Here is a 16,307-nt window from a genome sequence, read left to right on the forward strand (position 1 = left end):
TCACATGTTCACACTGTGTGCGGGGAACACAATAAGTATATTCCGCTGCAAGTGTGTTTTTCTTCAACATATCGTGTATCTTATGTCGAGATCCATCAAAACAAGAAATCACTTATTCTTCAGCTGTACCTATCCAGAAGAGATATGGAAACTACTAGTGACCATATGCTCGAATCAACTTACACTTCTAATTAGCACCATCTCATTGAGTTGGTCACTTACAATGCGGATGGACAAGACTCGGCTGTATCTTCTCCGTTGTGATTTATTCTCTGGAGAGAGAGAAATGGACACAGCGAGCGTTCACTAGCTCATCAATATCTCGCCAATATGATTGACAAAGTATAATAAATAGATTCTCTGTTGTAGAAAAAAATGTGTACTAAAAGTTCAATATGGTGATGCGATGATGGGGATATCTATTAGTAATGGACCTAACTTATACCCAAAAGCTATCTCAAGAGCGAAGGATTGCCACATCACATATATATTGCCCAAAAGACCATCATCCCACACGATGTGAGACTCTAATAGCCCCTCTCGGGATGTGAATGGAAAACAGTTCAATGGAAAAAGCCAAAACCCAACATGTCAGACATACCGCAACAAAATAAGCCACTTTTACCAGCTATATAGATAGAAAACTGTTTATGTGGGAAATCATCTACTGGCTTTTATGATGGGCTCTGATACCATACTAGTAATGACCCTAAACCATCATCACATATATATTACCCAAAGACCATCATCTCACATGATGTGGGACTAATAATATCCCTTATTCCTTTTAACTTCAGATTTGGGATTTTGTACCCTAAAGTTCAATATGATGATGCGATGCAAAAATGGCTAGCAACTTGATGGAGATAAAGAAAACTTGAAGAACCACACCTTTAGCTAAATTAAGATCCTAATACAAGAAGAATGTTTATTTACTTATATAAAGCCATAGCTTAAAGAAAACTAAGAAGAATTTATTGTACAAAACTGTTTTTTGGTTGAATAAATTTGAAAATCATTAAAAGGATCAGTAATTAAGCATGCTTCTCTATTTTTTGAAGAAAATAAACTAATGGAACTGCGAAAAAGTTTATGTTTTCGTATACACACTCACATCGTGAGATTTTTATTCAAGTTTAAAAGGCCATTCTCAAGCCCGTGACTGATAGGAGAAACCGTTAACTGTGAGGCCTCCATCAACACAAATGGTTTGACCAGTGATGTAGGAAGCTGCAGGTAGACACAAGAAGACCACTAGCGATGCAACTTCATTCGGCTCTCCAGCACGACCAAGTGGAGTTCTACAGAACAATTCTTCCTTGAAACTGACGTCCTCAAGATACTTTAAGAAACAAAATTGAGTTAGGATTAGAGGAAGTCAGTTGCTAAATTCACAAAACAAGATTTGTAAATTATATATTGTTATTACAGACTGAGACTGTCGAGTCTTGACAACATTAGGTGCAACGGCTCTTATGCCGTCTTTTGCCCATTCACATGCCAAATTTCTCGCTAGCTGGTTCAGAGATCCTAATAAAATAAGTTCAACAAAATATAAAAAATGAAGAAAAAGTTGTTGATTAGTCAGTCATGCAAACTGCATCTAGTAGTAACTATTATTACCTTTGGTTACACCGTAAATGGATCCATACTCAAATGATACAACTCCTGCAACAGAAGACAAGAAGAAGATGCTTCCATAACCTGAAGCCTTTAAGAGTGGATGTGAAAGCTGGCAAAAATGGAAAGCAGCTTCCAAGTTTGTTGAGCTATGGTAAGCAAAATCTTCTGCCACATATTCTATTGTTGGCTTTCCTCGAAGTACTCCCACGTTATTTACCTATTTGAACAAAAGGAAGATTTCTCTTTAGAAAAGTTCCGTTCACGACTATGCTTTAGTTGCTTATTTGCTTATTAAGATCATTTACTTACAAGAATGTTGAGTTTACCATCGAACAGGGAGGAGACATTTTGTATCAATGTTTCTCTCTCAGAACGTGAGGTTACATCACAGACAGAGCCTTTGACTTGAAACCCTTTCTTTTCCCACTCATTTAAACTTTGATTGAGCAGAGTTTCAGATATGTCACGTACGTGGATTTTCGCTCCAAAATTAGCTAATTCCTCTACTATGGCATACCTAGACATTCCTCAAACTTTAAGTCCCTTAAGTTTGTATATTAAATAGAATTAGAAGAAAGGTTAAAAGAGGTGATACACATCAAACAGAGAAGAAAAAGGTACCCGATTCCGCTGGCTCCACCGGTTACAAGAGCAGACATACCTTGAAGACTCCATCTTTTATCCATTCTTTGTTTTTGTTTTGTGATTAGCAATGACCAGAAATGCCAAAGATAATATACATTACTTGTAGGTCTATATAATATACATACGATAAATGTTGGCTGAGATAAGTAGTAAACCATAATTAATGATTACGTTTGTTTGTGTGGTGGAAATGTCATGCGTAAGAGAGAATATGACTAAAATATCTAAGCTAGTGTCCAAGGCCAAATTGGCTTTTAAATCAAAATCTTCTACCAAAAGAGACAGGCATTTGTCTCTTTCAAAACTAACTTCATTCGCACGTGATGAGTTGAACATGTAAAGGCTTAGTTCTGAGCTTAAATTTAATTGTTTCAAAGATTTTTACGATTGTATTACCACTATTACCACAAAATTGAAAGAGCCGTGCGTGGTCGCTAAGATTCTCACTATTATACCACAAGATTAGCATCTCCACAATGGCAAAGCAAACTCGTTTATATTTTTGTGCATAAACTCACAGCGTGAGAATTTTTATTAGATAACGGACACTTTTAAAGACAGTTTTTTTTTTTCGTTTCTTAAAACGGTTTTATAACAAGCGGCAAGGCCATTCTCAAGCATATGGTTGATAGGAGAAACCTCAACACAAATGGGTTGACCAGTAATATAGGAAGCTGCAGGTAGACACAAGAATGCCACTAGTGAAGCAACCTCATTTGGTTCTCCAATGCGACCAAGTGGAGTTCTACTGAAAAATGCCTCCTTAAAACTGAAGTCATCAAGAAATTCAAGAAACAAAATTTGAGAGAATGATTATAGGACTTGAGGTTGTTAATTGTTAAGGATATTTTTTTTAAGTTGATTTATTGTTTACTTGTTGAGACAAAGGAGTCCTGATAGAATTAGGGGCAACAGCGTTGGCTCTTATGCCGTCTTTTGCCCATTCACATGCCAAATTTCTTGCTAACTGGTTCAGAGCTCCTGTACAAGACTTATATTATGAATCAACAAAAGAAAAGAGCATCCTTGTTGATTTGTTAATCTTGCCTCTAGTAGTACTTTGGTTACCTTTGTGCTAGACCATAAAGGGATATCCACAAGAAAATGATACAACCCCAGCAACAGATGAAGTGAAGACAATGCTTCCAAATCCATAAGCCTATAGGAGAGGAAGTGAAAGCTGACAAAAATGGAAAGCAGCTTCCACATTTATTAAGATATGGAAAGTGAAATCGTCTGACCCATATTCTGTTGTTGGTTTTTCACGAAGTCCGCCCACATTGTTTACCTACGTTGAACCAAAAGATGATTTCTCTAAAAATAAAATGTTTCAACGTGTATGCTTTACTTACAAGAATGTTGAGTTTGCCATCGAACAATGAGGAGACAGTTTGTATTAATGTTTCTCTCTCGGGACGCGAGGTTACATCACAGACTGAGCCACTCACTTGAAACCCTTTCTTTTCCCATTCACTTAAGCTTTGACTGAGCAGTGTTTCAGATATGTCGCATACATGGATTCTAGCTCCAAAAGCAGATAATTCATCTACGATGGCATGCCTAAGCGGGCGTTCCACAAAAAAATATTACTTAAAATCTTGACCATTGAAGACGATATCAATAGGAAGAAAAACAAACCCGCTCCACCGGTTACAAGAGCAGTCATACCTTGAAGACTCCACCTTTTATCCATCTTTACCTTTTGCATGTTATTTGCAATGACTAGAAATGCCATAGATTATATATATATATATATATAAAATGAAGATCACTAAGTGTGAATTAATTATATTAAAAAGATAAGATAAGTCTGAAATGAATGATTGAGTATGTATGCCGACACAAGAAAAAGGAGTTTGTATGTGTGGTGGAAATGCAATGTAGTCGTATACTATAAGCATATACTAAAATTGGAGAAAATGCTTGAAATATCATAAGTTAACTATTATTATTTTTTAAATATATTCAATCAAAAATATTTTATCATTTGCAGATAAAATTTAGTGATTATTGTTTAGTGTATAACATTGAAAAATTTCTTAAAATACAATTTTCAAAAATACACTCAATCAAAAATATTTTAATGCTTTGGTTTTAAGTTTAATAATTATTTTTAGGGTACAAGTGTCTGTTTAGGTTAAAATAAGAGAAATTGCTTAAACATTTGAGTTACGATATACTGATTTGTAAACTTAAAAATGACTACGGGGTGGTGGGCTAGTGGTCTTGAGGTAGTTATAACACCGATACGGACCCGAGTTCGAATATCCCCTGTGGCCACGGAATGATTTACGTCCTCCCCAAGTTTAAAGTTATCGCGGCCTTGGTGCCGGGTCCTTGGGTAATGGGTATTAGTGTCGGCTGGTTCCGGACCAGGGGGATTAGACGGTTGGCAATCGGAAACCAGGTGCGGATTACGGGCCTTCGGGCAATCGGAAACCACTTGCGGATTACGGATCGCCGATTGAACCTCCTGTTAAAAAAAAAAAAAAAAAAAAAAAAACTTAAAAATGACTTGTATAAAATACCAATAATTCGCTACGTTTCCGTCACAAAATCCACGTGCGATAGTCATTGGCCCATACTCAACTACCAATTTACCATTATTCTTGTTTTTCGAGTACTTCTTGTCAAATATTGATTAAAAAAGTCAGTCTAATTCACTTGTGGCCATCTCTTGCTACCCACAGGCAAACAAAAATGGATAAAAGATGGAGTCTTCAAGGTATGACTGCTCTTGTGACCGGTGGAGCCAGCGGAGTCGGGTTCGTCTTTTATTTTTGTATTTTCTACTTCTATTTAACGTCATGGATGGTCAAGATTTCAAGAAAACAATATGTTTGTGGAAAGCTTAGGTATGCCATAGTAGAAGAGTTAGCTAGTTTTGGAGCTAGAATCCACGTATGCGACATCTCTGAAACATTTCTCAATCAAAGTTTAAGCGAATGGGAAAAGAAAGGGTTTCAAGTGAGTGGCTCAATCTGTGATGCAACCTCTCGTCCTCAGAGAGAAACGTTAATACAAAAAGTGTCCGCGCTATTCGATGGCAAACTCAACATTCTTGTAAGTAAATGATCTTATAATAGAAACAACTAAGAAAACTTGGAGAAAATCGTCTTGTTTTTCAACGTAGGTGAACAATGTGGGCGTACTTCGTGGGAAGCCAACAACAGAATATGTTGCAGAGGATTTCACTTTCCACATCTCAACAAACTTAGAACCTGCTTTCCATTTTTCTCAGCTTTCACATCCTCTTTTAAAGGGTTCAGGCTACGGAAGCATCATCTTCATTTCCTCGGTTGCAGGAATTGTATCGGTTGACTGTGGATCCATTTACGGTCTAACAAAAGGTAACTAGAGGTACTACTAGATGCAGTTCAAGACTGGCTAATCAACAAAGAGTTTTTTGAATGTTTTAGTTATTTATTTTACAGGAGCTTTGAATCAGCTAACTAGAAATTTGGCGTGTGAATGGGCCAAAGATGGTATAAGATCCAACGCTGTTTCGCCTAATGTTATAAGGACTCCTCTGTCCCAAACTGTAAGTAAAAGAAAGACAATTGGTTTTACATATTTGTTTTTTTTTTGTGAATTTAATTATCTCAGTTTCTCTAATCATCAGTCAATTTGTGTTTCTTAAAGTATCTTGACAACGTTAGATACAAAGAAGGACTGTTCAATAGAACTCCACTGGGTCGCGCTGCAGAGCCCAATGACGTTGCATCACTAGTGGTATTCTTGTGTCTACCTGCAGCTTCTTATATCACTGGTCAAACCATTTGTGTTGATGGAGGCTTCACTGTTAATGGCTTCTCCTATCAACCAAATGCTTGAATCAGAATTGCTCTGTTTTCTACTTGCTGATTTGTTTTCCCTTTAATCTTTGAGGTTATCAATGTATACAAATGCCTCAAAATCATATCCTACTATTTCGAATAAGTAATCTTGACTGGTTACTGGTACTGGTAATAAGTAATCTTGCCTCACAACATATCCAACGCCTTGATCTCCACTCAATTGGAGTTCCTGATCCGCGTTAGGAAAGAAATGAGCGACTAAACCATATCAAGAGACCAAATGTGCCACCATTCAAAGTTTCGAACTATCATTTTATACACATTAGGTTATTACTTATATCATTTTTTAGTTATGTGAAATTTGAAAGTCATGACTCTCTTAACAGAATAGAGTTTTGACGTTCGTTAGGGCTGTAGCTGTAGAAAACATACGTAATGAATGGGACACTGACAACCACTAGAAAGCATGAAACAAGGATATGAGATTTTGAAGTCATACATTAGTGGGTAAAAAATTAAACGTGTAAAACGGGACGAATAAGAAACCTATTAGAATTATTGATATCGGTAAAGGTTTCCTTTTGTCTAACTAACTTCGTTTAGCTTAGCTTCCCTTTACTAAACCATATGTATAAATACACTCTATTGTACAGTTGTGGAAGGTAACTTGAGCAATATACGATTTCATTTTCTCAATAAACTCTTTCTTCTTCGTTGATCTCAAGATTCTAATATGGTATCAGAGATCTTAAATCTTTGCTTCCTTACTTCAATTTTCTCGGAAATCAGTTCGTTCTTGTCGATTCTATTCATCTTTCTCAATCGATGAGTGTATCGCTTCGCGATTTTTTTTTGCTGTGTTCTTCGAACTGTGTTTTCTTGAGATTTTTGCAATTTATCATCTTCTATCAGTGGTGATTGCAATAATGTTTTCTTTTTTCTTTCCATCATTGGCCTTTTATTTGCGTTTTTCCTTCTTCCGCGATCAAGTTCTTGATTATCCGATGGCTAATCCGCAAACCGAGACTTCTGAAAATTGTCAACCGTCGACGTCTCTTCTCGCTCCGAACTCCAATCCGCTCTACGTTCACAGTGCCGATCATGCTGGTATATCTCTCGTCTCTAAGAAACTCGCTGGATTAGGGAACTTTAACACATGGTGTAGCTCTATGTTAATGGTGTTAGGAACTCGAAATAAAGTTGTTTTTGGTGATGGATCTTATCCGGAACTTGCTGAGACTCATCCTGATCATGTTTCTTGGTCGAGATGTAAGAACATCGTCTGTACTTGGATTGTGAATGCGGTTGAAAAGTCCATTGCCAAGAACATTATGTATCTTGATACAGCTCTTCAGATGTGGTTGGACATACATGATCAGTTTAAGCAGAGTGATAGTCCACGCACTGTGGAGATTAAACAGCAAATTTTTGCTGAGACTCAGGGATCACACAGTGTTAGTGAGTACTACACTCGTTTGAAACAGCTATGAGAAGAGTTAAAGAATCATGAAAGTCCATATACATGCTGATGTGCTCGTCATGATTGTGCAAGTCTCAAGCGGATAGCAAACATAGAAGAACAATATCATATCTTGAAATTCCTCACTGGACTGAATGATACATACACTGCTACTCGAGGTCAGATTCTTATGATGGATCCTAAGCCAAACATATCAAAGGTTTTCAACCTTGTTTCACAAGCAGAGAGACAGCGATCTATGAAGATTACTAGTGTGGTAGCATTTCAGATTTCTCAAACATCATCTTAAGAGCAAGTGGTTGCTGCTTATACTGCTGGTTATAACAAGCAGAAGATCAGGCAGCTATGTTCACATTGTGGATTTTCGGGCCATACAGTTCATCGGTGTTACAAGCTTCATTGGTATCCTCAAGGATACAAGCAACATAACAACTACAACAAAGTAGCACCATTAGCAACCTCTTCTCCGAGTCAGAAGAATCAACATACTTGGCCTCGTAAAGAAAATGTTGCAAATGTTCTTCTTCAGGATACTGATGGTATATCTCTTTTGGATCGACATGATACTCATATGGGGACAGTGACATCAGATCAAGTCAACAAGCTTCTAAGTGTCTTGAGAGCGAATCACAATAATCTGATTGGCAATATTTCTCAGATATCGGGCAGTACGATTAGTCTTTCAGATGGAACAGCCTCCACGTCTAAACCACAACCTCAAATCATTCTTCAAACTCCACCGGAACATCCTCCATCAAGTACTAATCGCTTCAATTAATTCTCATTTCGTTTCTGCGGGAATAAATAATGGCCTTAGTTTTACTGCTCATGCTTGGATAATTGACACTGGCGCTAGCTGTCACGTTAGTTCGAACTTAGGATTGTTTCACCAAACTAAGTCCATCACTACCACCTTGGTGACACTTCCTGATTGAACACATATTCATGTAACCTTGTCTGGCACCATTCAACTCTCAAAAGATCTTCTATTTGATGTTTTGTACATTCCTCATTTCAAGTTCAGTCTCTTAAGCATTAGTGCTCTTACACGGAGCAGTTCTATCTCTGTTCTGTTCTCTTTTTGTTCTTGTCTCATCTTTCCTCATAATTTTTTTCTTCACTAGGCGCTTACTCCGGATTACCTGATTGGGAAGGATTATCTCTGCAATAATCTCTACGTCTTAGATCTACATTCATCTCTTTCTAATTCATCTTCTCCTGTTGATGATTCTTCTTCTTCAACGCAAACTATCTTTCAAATTTCTTCAGATGTGTGGCATCAGCGGCTTGGTCATCCCTCTCCTAACAAGATTCAAGCTCTCTCCAAACTTCTTCACGTGTCCTCTGCAAAATTAGATCATAATAAACTCTGTACAATTTGTCCTTTGGCAAAACAAAAACGCCTTTCTTTTCCTTCTTTCACTTATCAAAGTCACCTTTTGACTTGGTTCATCTTGATATTTGGGGTCCTTTTGCGGTTCCAATGTTCGTAAACGCACAGAATCGCAGCTCAAGAGTAGAATATCTAAAGAGAAGAAAGATCTTAAAACTTCAATGAACCAAATGAAGAACTAATATTATAATTCCACAAGATTGAGAAAGTCTTACAAATGATTTAGAATGAATCGTAAAAGATTACAAGGACTCTGTTTTATATTTTGTTTATCATAGAAAGATGAACTTGTCCAATCAAAAATGACACTTGCCATTTCACGAGCTCGTTGTACAACCTTCCAACGACTTCCTCCTCCTCTAAACGTCTGCCCCTGTCATCTACTTCTTATGTATCATAAAGTAACCAATCAAGTGATTTTTTTTTTTAATATTTTTTAATTATTTTACTCCTATTACTGTTTAACTGAAGGTATAAACGCTTTATTTTTCATTCATGGTTTTTGGAGAGTAAATGAGTTGCGCTAGCTTCTGTTCTTTTATTTTTTTCTTTCTTTTAGTATGTTATTTACTCCAAAAATTTTACTCTGACTTACTCTATATTTATTACTCTTAATCACTTTATTGGTTGCCGGTCACACCTTAATCTACAATAATATTTATACAAAAATAACTCGAACGCTACATAATTTTTTTTTTCTCAAATTGTTTGTCGTTTCATTCAAACCCCTGTTCCGGAACGCGCTAGGCGCTAGTCGGGCGATCGGGTTGGGCCTAGCGCCTAAAGAGAAAATCGGGGATTAATCGGAAATTATGCGGGGCGGAATTTTTAGATGGTTTACTGTGTTATAAAACATGTTAATATTTAATCGTGTATAACATTAATACATTTTCATGTTTAAGATTGTATAAAACACACAAATAGAATATACATAAACTTAATATAGTGTATTTTTCATCAAAATTATGAATATAAATGATATTTATAAAATTTTAGATCAAATAAAAAATAAAAATATTATTAAAAAAAAATAAAAAATAAATAAAAAATAAAATAAAAATAAAAATAAAAATAAAAAATAGATTAGGCGGCCGCCTAGGCGGCTAGGCGGTCATTTAGGCGGCTATGCGGTCATTTAAGCGGTCTAGGCGGAAAAAATCGGATATCCGATTTTTTAAACCTATTTGGCATAAATCGAGGCGGAAGAGTGACGCGTAGCGCCTAGGCGGCTAGGCGGCCGATTTTTAGAACAGGGATTCAAACATTGTATTTTCACTATAGTTTCTCTGTACCAAATCGCATAAATATATAGACATTTGTGGTTCACAATAGTTCACATATTTCATCTTACTATCATACATTTCACTTCCGATGCAAGATATTGAGATGTTAACCAGACAGAGCCGGCCCTGGCTATAAGCGGATGAAACATGTGCTTCTAGCCGCCAGATTATAATAATCCAACCGGCCATATAATTATCTAAATCACTTCGTAGTCTAGTGGTTGAAACAGCACTTGTCACTTTGAAAAGAGCAGGGTTCGAATCATCCCAGGTGCTAAAATTATTTTTGGCCACTTCTTACATGTTAAGCTTGCAGCCTCAAAAAAAACTAGGACCGGTTCTGTAACCAGAGTTGTACTTACCATTAGAATAAAAGGGAAATTGTATTATGCCCCCGTATATTATGATAATTTTGGGGCCCATCATTCAAACAATTGTTTATACTACAGATCACAAGAATTGATGATTTATGTGAGATTTTCATGTAGGAAAAAATAGACAGTTCTCCTTCTTATCACTTTTGAAACATCAAAAAGGCAATAAAATACACAAAAATCTCATGTACAGTATATCTGCCATCAGACCCGGTCCGGAAAATTTAAGGGCTAAAAACAAAATTAAATAATTTGGACCTATTATTTAGTAATCAAAAATAATAAAGAAGAAAATATAAGAATGCAGCTCAGGAGATTCAAACAGGACACCAAGAACACTCTTAATCTATGCCTAAACCAATTTGGCTACGGGAGATGTTGAAATTAAAAGCCAAAATAACACATATTATAAAAATGGCGGGAAACACATGTTTCTATGGCTTGTACCCAGGACCGCTACTATCTGCCATCATATTGCTACACCATTCACACACTTTGGCCAAAACTTATTCTAGTTGACACAATGTTATTTAGCAAAAGAAGGGTCGACACAAGTGTTATATAAATATTGGTCATGCATCTCTCAAAAGTCAGGGCCTGTTCTGGGTGTTGAAGGTTTGTCGGTTCCTACTCTCGAGATTAGCTTCAAACCAAATTTGGCATTCTGACTCAGCATATCAGACAGTTTCCAAAGGATCCATGTCTATCTCTCTAAATAGTTTATCATTTCTCGCTTTCCAAATGTACTATATAATCCAAGGGTATGAATTATTATCCAACTCTGGATCTTCAGTATCGTTCTTTCACCAGAATAGATAATCTATATTTGTGTACCGGCTTGCCGGGCATAGGTAAGTTCAATTTTTGTTCTAATTTTTATTGTATTTATATAATATATATAATAATTATAAAATATAGTATATTTAATTAAAAAGCTTTATATCTATGGTATATTTATAGTTTTTACCTATAATATATGCATATAAAATTTAAGCACCAAAAACGTATGCATGTAAATAAATAATATATTTGTATATATATTAATTGAAAGTAGAAAATATGTCATATTTTAATTCATACATATTAAAACAGAAATTAAATATATAGAGATATTTTCAAAAAATTAATTTGTATGTACAAAAAGATTTATCTAATGTACAATATATACATGCAAATTATTAGTTTATAGTTTATATATATACCAATTGGATGAAGATGCATTACATTTTAATTCACATCAATATGTAAAGCATAAAATGAAAAATTAATTTATATATACATGAGTACATTTATTTTAAAAAACTATATTAAAATTATTATAAGATATTATTTCTAAAATTATCATTTAGAAATTAATATGATCTTATAAACATAAATATTGATCTAGAATAATGAAACTCTTTCTTATAGTTTTAGTTTTTACCTTATAAATAATAATTATTCTTATAAATATATAAATAGATTTTATTTTTTCACATTATTCATATAAGATATAGTGTATAAAGTTTGACAAAAAGTTGTAAACACATAATATGATCAAAGTTGTTAGAATATACTTAATAATATAATTGCTCAAGTTTGTTACTAATTATAGCTCAATCTAATTATAGCATGGTCTCAGGTGGGTTAAATGACCCTTATGATTTTTTGTAAAAAGAAATTTTACATGCATTTCTTACAGAAAATATGAAGAATTTAGCCTATTGACCATGGTAAAATACATGTTTTATATCTATTTGACCCCTGTAAAAGATTTTTCTCCCTCCGCCACTGATCACATTCCATGATTTTGCTTTAGCTGACATCCACTACCCGAACTCAAATCACAAAAATCGATATGCTATTCAATTTCTAAACCCTAGAATGTTCAAATTAGTTAATCGAAAATTTATAATAGTCTTCAGATAAAACATGGACGTCGACGGCCACGCGGTATCTTTGCAAAGACGAAATTATATTTTTCTTCTCTTTTGACATATATACGAGCGTTTATAATGGTAATGATAGTTTTGTAACAAATTTTAAATTTTAATTTTAATTTAAATATTGTATAAAAATGGTGTGGAGAAAAATCAATTAGTTGAAAACTTAACCCTATAAATTCGTGGACTAAGTTGAACCCTATGTTAGTCATGTCTCAAAAATCAACATTAAGATTAAAGATTTTGATACAGGGTTATGGTTAACTTTGTCAAGTTAAAGCCCATTTTAACATCCACAGAGTTTTGTTTCACTGTCCACAATCTTCTTAGTCAAAGAACTGAAAGTAGGAAACGCAAAAAATTCTTTTGTTTGTTACTACCGAAATTGCTTTGTTGTGCATTTTGCTTTGTAAATATATATATGAAAGTATTTCTTTGTCCCCCTTGTCGTGCATAATATGACAAAGCTTGAAGTTGAAGACATGAGAGATCATTTATACTTTATGTTAAACAACTCTCACACCAAAGATCAATTGTCAAATCTCTGACGAGCAATGAACTTGAATCCCTTGGGTGCATAAGCCGAACCAAAACTGTACATCTGAACTAAACAGAGCAGAACATCATCGTTTCCTTCTCAGACAAACAGAGGCGAAGCAGACGGACGTGGATAAGCAGTTGCTATCCCGCCCACACCGGTTTGTTGAGCAAAACTGTCTCTTCTCCTACGCATTCTTTTCTCGGTCTTATTTCCTCCTGCTTCACGCGAAGCTTGGATGTTTTCGAGGTGAAAAACAATCTCGGTCATGTTTGGCCTCTGGTTTTTGTCAACGTCGAGACATCTGAACACTTGAGTAGCTACTTTATGTGCTTCTTTCACTGAGATTTGATCTCGGATACGGTTATCGATAACTCGTGAAACCTTCTTCTTGTTTGCAAGTAATGGTTTTGCCCAATCCACTAGTTTTTGCTCTCTCGGTGGACGATTACTGTCCACAACTTTACGTCCAGACAACATCTCCAAAAGCACAACACCGTAGCTATAGACATCACTCTTGGTTGTTAAATGACCTAAGTGAAAGAGTTAGTGGTTATCATAAAGAAGTAAATCAAATCACAGAAAGAAAAAAAGACTTTTGAGAGGCTAACCGTTCAAAAGGTAACCAGGGTCTACGTATCCATAGGTACCTATGACCCTTGTAGAGACATGGCTATTATCACCTGTTGGACCGTCTTTAGCCAAACCGAAGTCAGATAGCTTAGCATTGTAGTTCTGTGATCATGTCAATGAGATTTTTCTCAAACATAAAATCTTATTATCACAGCTATTTTTCATTATATCAAAAGATGGAAGTACCGAATCAAGAAGTATATTAGAGGTTTTGAAGTCACGGTATATGACTTGCGTCTCGGCACTGTGAAGAAAAGCTAGACCTTTCGCACAACCAAGAGCAATTTTCAACCGAAGATTCCAAGATAACGGTTCGAAGTAGGAACCTCCTGTAACAGCAAGAAACAAGATTGAATAACATTGCGAGTTACCAGATGAATGAACAAGAGAAGACAAGACAATACTTCTGAATAAATGATTCTCTAAACTTCCACAAGGCATGAACTCATACACAAGAAGATGATGTTCATCCTCTAAGCAGTAACCGATGAGTTTCACAAGATTAGGATGAGAAAGCCTCCCCAAGTAATTCACTTCCGCCTGCAGCAGCATTAATCAACGAAAATCATAAACAAACAATCTTCAATATAATTTTTTTTTTCTTCAATATAAGTGATCAAAAGATTGAAGTTAGCTTTTCGAATCTACCAGCCATTCTTGATGACCTTGCCAACCCTCTTTGTTGAGTCTTTTGACAGCAATAACCATTCCGGTTCCCGGTTTAGATGCAGTGAGAGATTCCTCATCAATCCATCCTTTAAAGACGCAACCGAATCCACCTTCACCAAGAACACTGTCTAGTCTGAAATTCCTAGTTGCTGCTTTGAGCTCAGCAAAGCTGAAACATTTTAGGTTTGGAGATTGCAAGATCTCTCCTTCGGTTCGAGGGCTTGTTCTGACAGACACAGAAGAGCATTTGCTTCCCATGCTTTGTGTATCATTTGCCTCTGAGCTCATATACTTCGGACTCGCACCTATGCAAACACCAAACAAATAGTTTACATATAAAAAAACTTTTGATTGCACTTTTTTCACAAAACCCATTTATCCGAAATTTTAGTACAAATGGTTTTGTTGTAATTAAGAGATCAGACAAATGTAAAGATTCTGAATTTTCTTGCTTGTCTTTTCCTCTGGCAACTAAAATGAGCCGTGAATTAGCCAAACACCCAAAAAGACAGTTTACGAAAACCTAATCATTAATTTGTTTTTTGAAATATAAAAAAAAAAAACTAATTATTTTTAGCGTTAGAAACCAAACTTTTAAGTTAAGTGACTTAAGTCCCGGAAAGCCTAACCTCGAATTGAAAAAAATACGTAAAAAATAAATGAACAACAAACCCTAAAGTTTAGACCCTACTCTATTGCCAACCAAAATAAATTCAAACTCTTAAAACCTCAAAATTAAATAATAAACATTTGCAGGAGTAGTCGTTATTCTATATATGAAAATTGAAAGCTTGAGCCTTGTAGTACCTGTGTTACTTGGACTCTCAGCTTTAACCTGAACACTCATGCAAATACCCATGATTTTGAGACGGATCAAACAAAACCCTTTTTTCTATCTCAAAAAGAAACATATCATAATGTGAGGACAAAGAGATTTTGAAATGTTTTCAAGCTGGATGAAAGTACATATTAAAGAAACCGAACATTAAATTAATAAGAAGGAAACTTTGCTCACCAAACTTCGTTGTCAACCAAGCAGACCAGTCCTAGAATTTGAAAGGCTGGATGCAACCAAAAAAAAAATGTGGCCACTCTTTAAGTCTTTGAAGAAAAGAAGAACATAAAGAAAATAAGAAGTTGAAATTGTGACCATGGAACCCTTGATCTGAACAAAGAGTGGATATACCTGTTAACCACTAGACTAAAGAAATTATTTGTAAGGTGTGGCCGAATTTTATTAATAAAACCAACGGCCGCAAGCGGGTGCATCGGCTTTGTGTAAGGGCCGGCGCCACAACCAAGACACTACAAGAATTCATTAAATTAGTTACGGATTGGCAAAGACATTTTCGTAGCCAGGTTTTTTAACTACACATATAGTGACAAAACACATCGTTTTAATTTTGTAGCTAAATATGTGGCTAACTATAGCAATCCGTATCTATATAGATACGGATTCCGTTGGTGGTCTACAGCTAAATAGTTACCCATTATCTAGAGATAATTGGTTGTTATAAATGTTCCATTTAGCAACGACTAGCTACAATCGTTTTTATTACTAAATATCATTAATGTCCTCGCTTTGACACAATACTATGTATAAATCATCAAAATAATAAAAATTAGAATATTTTGTGTATATATATATATATAGAATGTTAGATTATCGATTAATTTTTCAATGTAAATACCATTTATATTTTAAGATAATTTTTTAATACACATATATTAAAAAATAACACTAGTAGTGTAATAAAACTAATGGTTAGACACATATGTTGGTTTAAGATTTTTCACATATACTAATTGTTGAGAATTACGATCATATTAATCCACTACAAGAAAACAGCGGTATTCTGACGGACATTCCGACGGAAAATGAAATCCTCGGAATATACCGACGGAATTCCGAGGAAACCTCAGTCCGTCGGAATATTCCGAGGAAATTCC

The 16,307-nt window shown here is 35.3% G+C and overlaps 3 protein-coding genes across 7 annotated transcripts; 1 reads left to right on the forward strand and 2 right to left on the reverse strand.

The window, feature by feature from the left end:
* Window positions 1–1,003: 1,003 nt before the first annotated feature.
* LOC106328233 (tropinone reductase homolog At2g29300-like) lies at window positions 1,004–3,965 on the reverse strand. Of its 2 annotated transcripts, XM_013766634.1 has the most exons (10): window positions 3,937–3,965; window positions 3,621–3,828; window positions 3,510–3,556; window positions 3,337–3,427; window positions 3,143–3,249; window positions 2,245–3,037; window positions 1,933–2,140; window positions 1,624–1,840; window positions 1,430–1,530; window positions 1,004–1,342 (listed from the first exon to the last, which is right to left on the reverse strand). In XM_013766634.1, the coding sequence occupies exons 6-10, from the start codon at window positions 2,424–2,426 to the stop codon at window positions 1,151–1,153; spliced, it is 900 nt and encodes a 299-aa protein (XP_013622088.1). In that variant the 5' UTR covers window positions 2,427–3,037; window positions 3,143–3,249; window positions 3,337–3,427; window positions 3,510–3,556; window positions 3,621–3,828; window positions 3,937–3,965; the 3' UTR covers window positions 1,004–1,150. The 2 variants fall into 2 exon arrangements, with proteins under 2 accessions (XP_013622088.1, XP_013622089.1); XM_013766635.1 differs by having other exon boundaries at window positions 1,434–1,530; window positions 3,337–3,556.
* Window positions 3,966–4,825: 860 nt separating this feature from the next.
* Window positions 4,826–6,259, forward strand: LOC106331418 (tropinone reductase homolog At2g29310). Of its 2 annotated transcripts, none has more exons than XM_013769768.1 (5): window positions 4,826–5,033; window positions 5,124–5,331; window positions 5,402–5,618; window positions 5,703–5,809; window positions 5,911–6,259. In XM_013769768.1, exons 1-5 carry the CDS (start codon window positions 4,969–4,971, stop codon window positions 6,100–6,102), a joined length of 789 nt encoding a protein of 262 aa, XP_013625222.1. In that variant the 5' UTR covers window positions 4,826–4,968; the 3' UTR covers window positions 6,103–6,259. The 2 variants fall into 2 exon arrangements, with proteins under 2 accessions (XP_013625222.1, XP_013625223.1); XM_013769769.1 differs by having other exon boundaries at window positions 4,980–5,033; window positions 5,089–5,331.
* Window positions 6,260–12,806: 6,547 nt separating this feature from the next.
* LOC106332861 (protein kinase APK1B, chloroplastic-like) lies at window positions 12,807–15,421 on the reverse strand. Of its 3 annotated transcripts, XM_013771357.1 has the most exons (7): window positions 15,373–15,421; window positions 15,165–15,249; window positions 14,337–14,662; window positions 14,093–14,228; window positions 13,875–14,017; window positions 13,667–13,790; window positions 12,807–13,588 (listed from the first exon to the last, which is right to left on the reverse strand). In XM_013771357.1, exons 2-7 carry the CDS (start codon window positions 15,214–15,216, stop codon window positions 13,155–13,157), a joined length of 1,215 nt encoding a protein of 404 aa, XP_013626811.1. In that variant the 5' UTR covers window positions 15,217–15,249; window positions 15,373–15,421; the 3' UTR covers window positions 12,807–13,154. The 3 variants fall into 3 exon arrangements, with proteins under 3 accessions (XP_013626811.1, XP_013626812.1, XP_013626810.1); XM_013771358.1 differs by lacking the exon at window positions 15,165–15,249 and having other exon boundaries at window positions 15,373–15,412; XM_013771356.1 differs by lacking the exons at window positions 15,165–15,249; window positions 15,373–15,421 and having other exon boundaries at window positions 14,337–14,813.
* Window positions 15,422–16,307: the final 886 nt, after the last annotated feature.

The sequence above is a fragment of the Brassica oleracea genome, chromosome C3 (assembly GCF_000695525.1).
Source record: "Brassica oleracea var. oleracea cultivar TO1000 chromosome C3, BOL, whole genome shotgun sequence".
Taxonomy (NCBI): domain Eukaryota; kingdom Viridiplantae; phylum Streptophyta; class Magnoliopsida; order Brassicales; family Brassicaceae; genus Brassica; species Brassica oleracea.

Excerpts from the sequence above, each read along its gene's own strand:
- LOC106328233 (XM_013766634.1), bottom strand. The coding sequence starts at position 2,426 with ATGGTTTACTACTTATCTCAGCCAACATTTATCGTATGTATATTATAT. Across the intron at positions 1,531-1,623 it reads CATTTACGGTGTAACCAAAG|GATCTCTGAACCAGCTAGCG; the intron begins GTAATAATAGTT and ends TTATTTTATTAG. Across the intron at positions 1,343-1,429 it reads AGACTCGACAGTCTCAGTCT|TATCTTGAGGACGTCAGTTT; the intron begins GTAATAACAATA and ends TGTTTCTTAAAG.
- LOC106331418 (XM_013769769.1), top strand. The coding sequence starts at position 4,980 with ATGGAGTCTTCAAGGTATGACTGCTCTTGTGACCGGTGGAGCCAGCGG. Across the intron at positions 5,034-5,088 it reads GGTGGAGCCAGCGGAGTCGG|ATTTCAAGAAAACAATATGT; the intron begins GTTCGTCTTTTA and ends TGGATGGTCAAG. Across the intron at positions 5,810-5,910 it reads GGACTCCTCTGTCCCAAACT|TATCTTGACAACGTTAGATA; the intron begins GTAAGTAAAAGA and ends TGTTTCTTAAAG.
- LOC106332861 (XM_013771356.1), bottom strand. The coding sequence starts at position 14,732 with ATGGGTTTTGTGAAAAAAGTGCAATCAAAAGTTTTTTTATATGTAAAC. Across the intron at positions 14,018-14,092 it reads AGAGAATCATTTATTCAGAA|GAGGTTCCTACTTCGAACCG; the intron begins GTATTGTCTTGT and ends TTGCTGTTACAG. Across the intron at positions 13,589-13,666 it reads CCCTGGTTACCTTTTGAACG|GTCATTTAACAACCAAGAGT; the intron begins GTTAGCCTCTCA and ends TCTTTCACTTAG.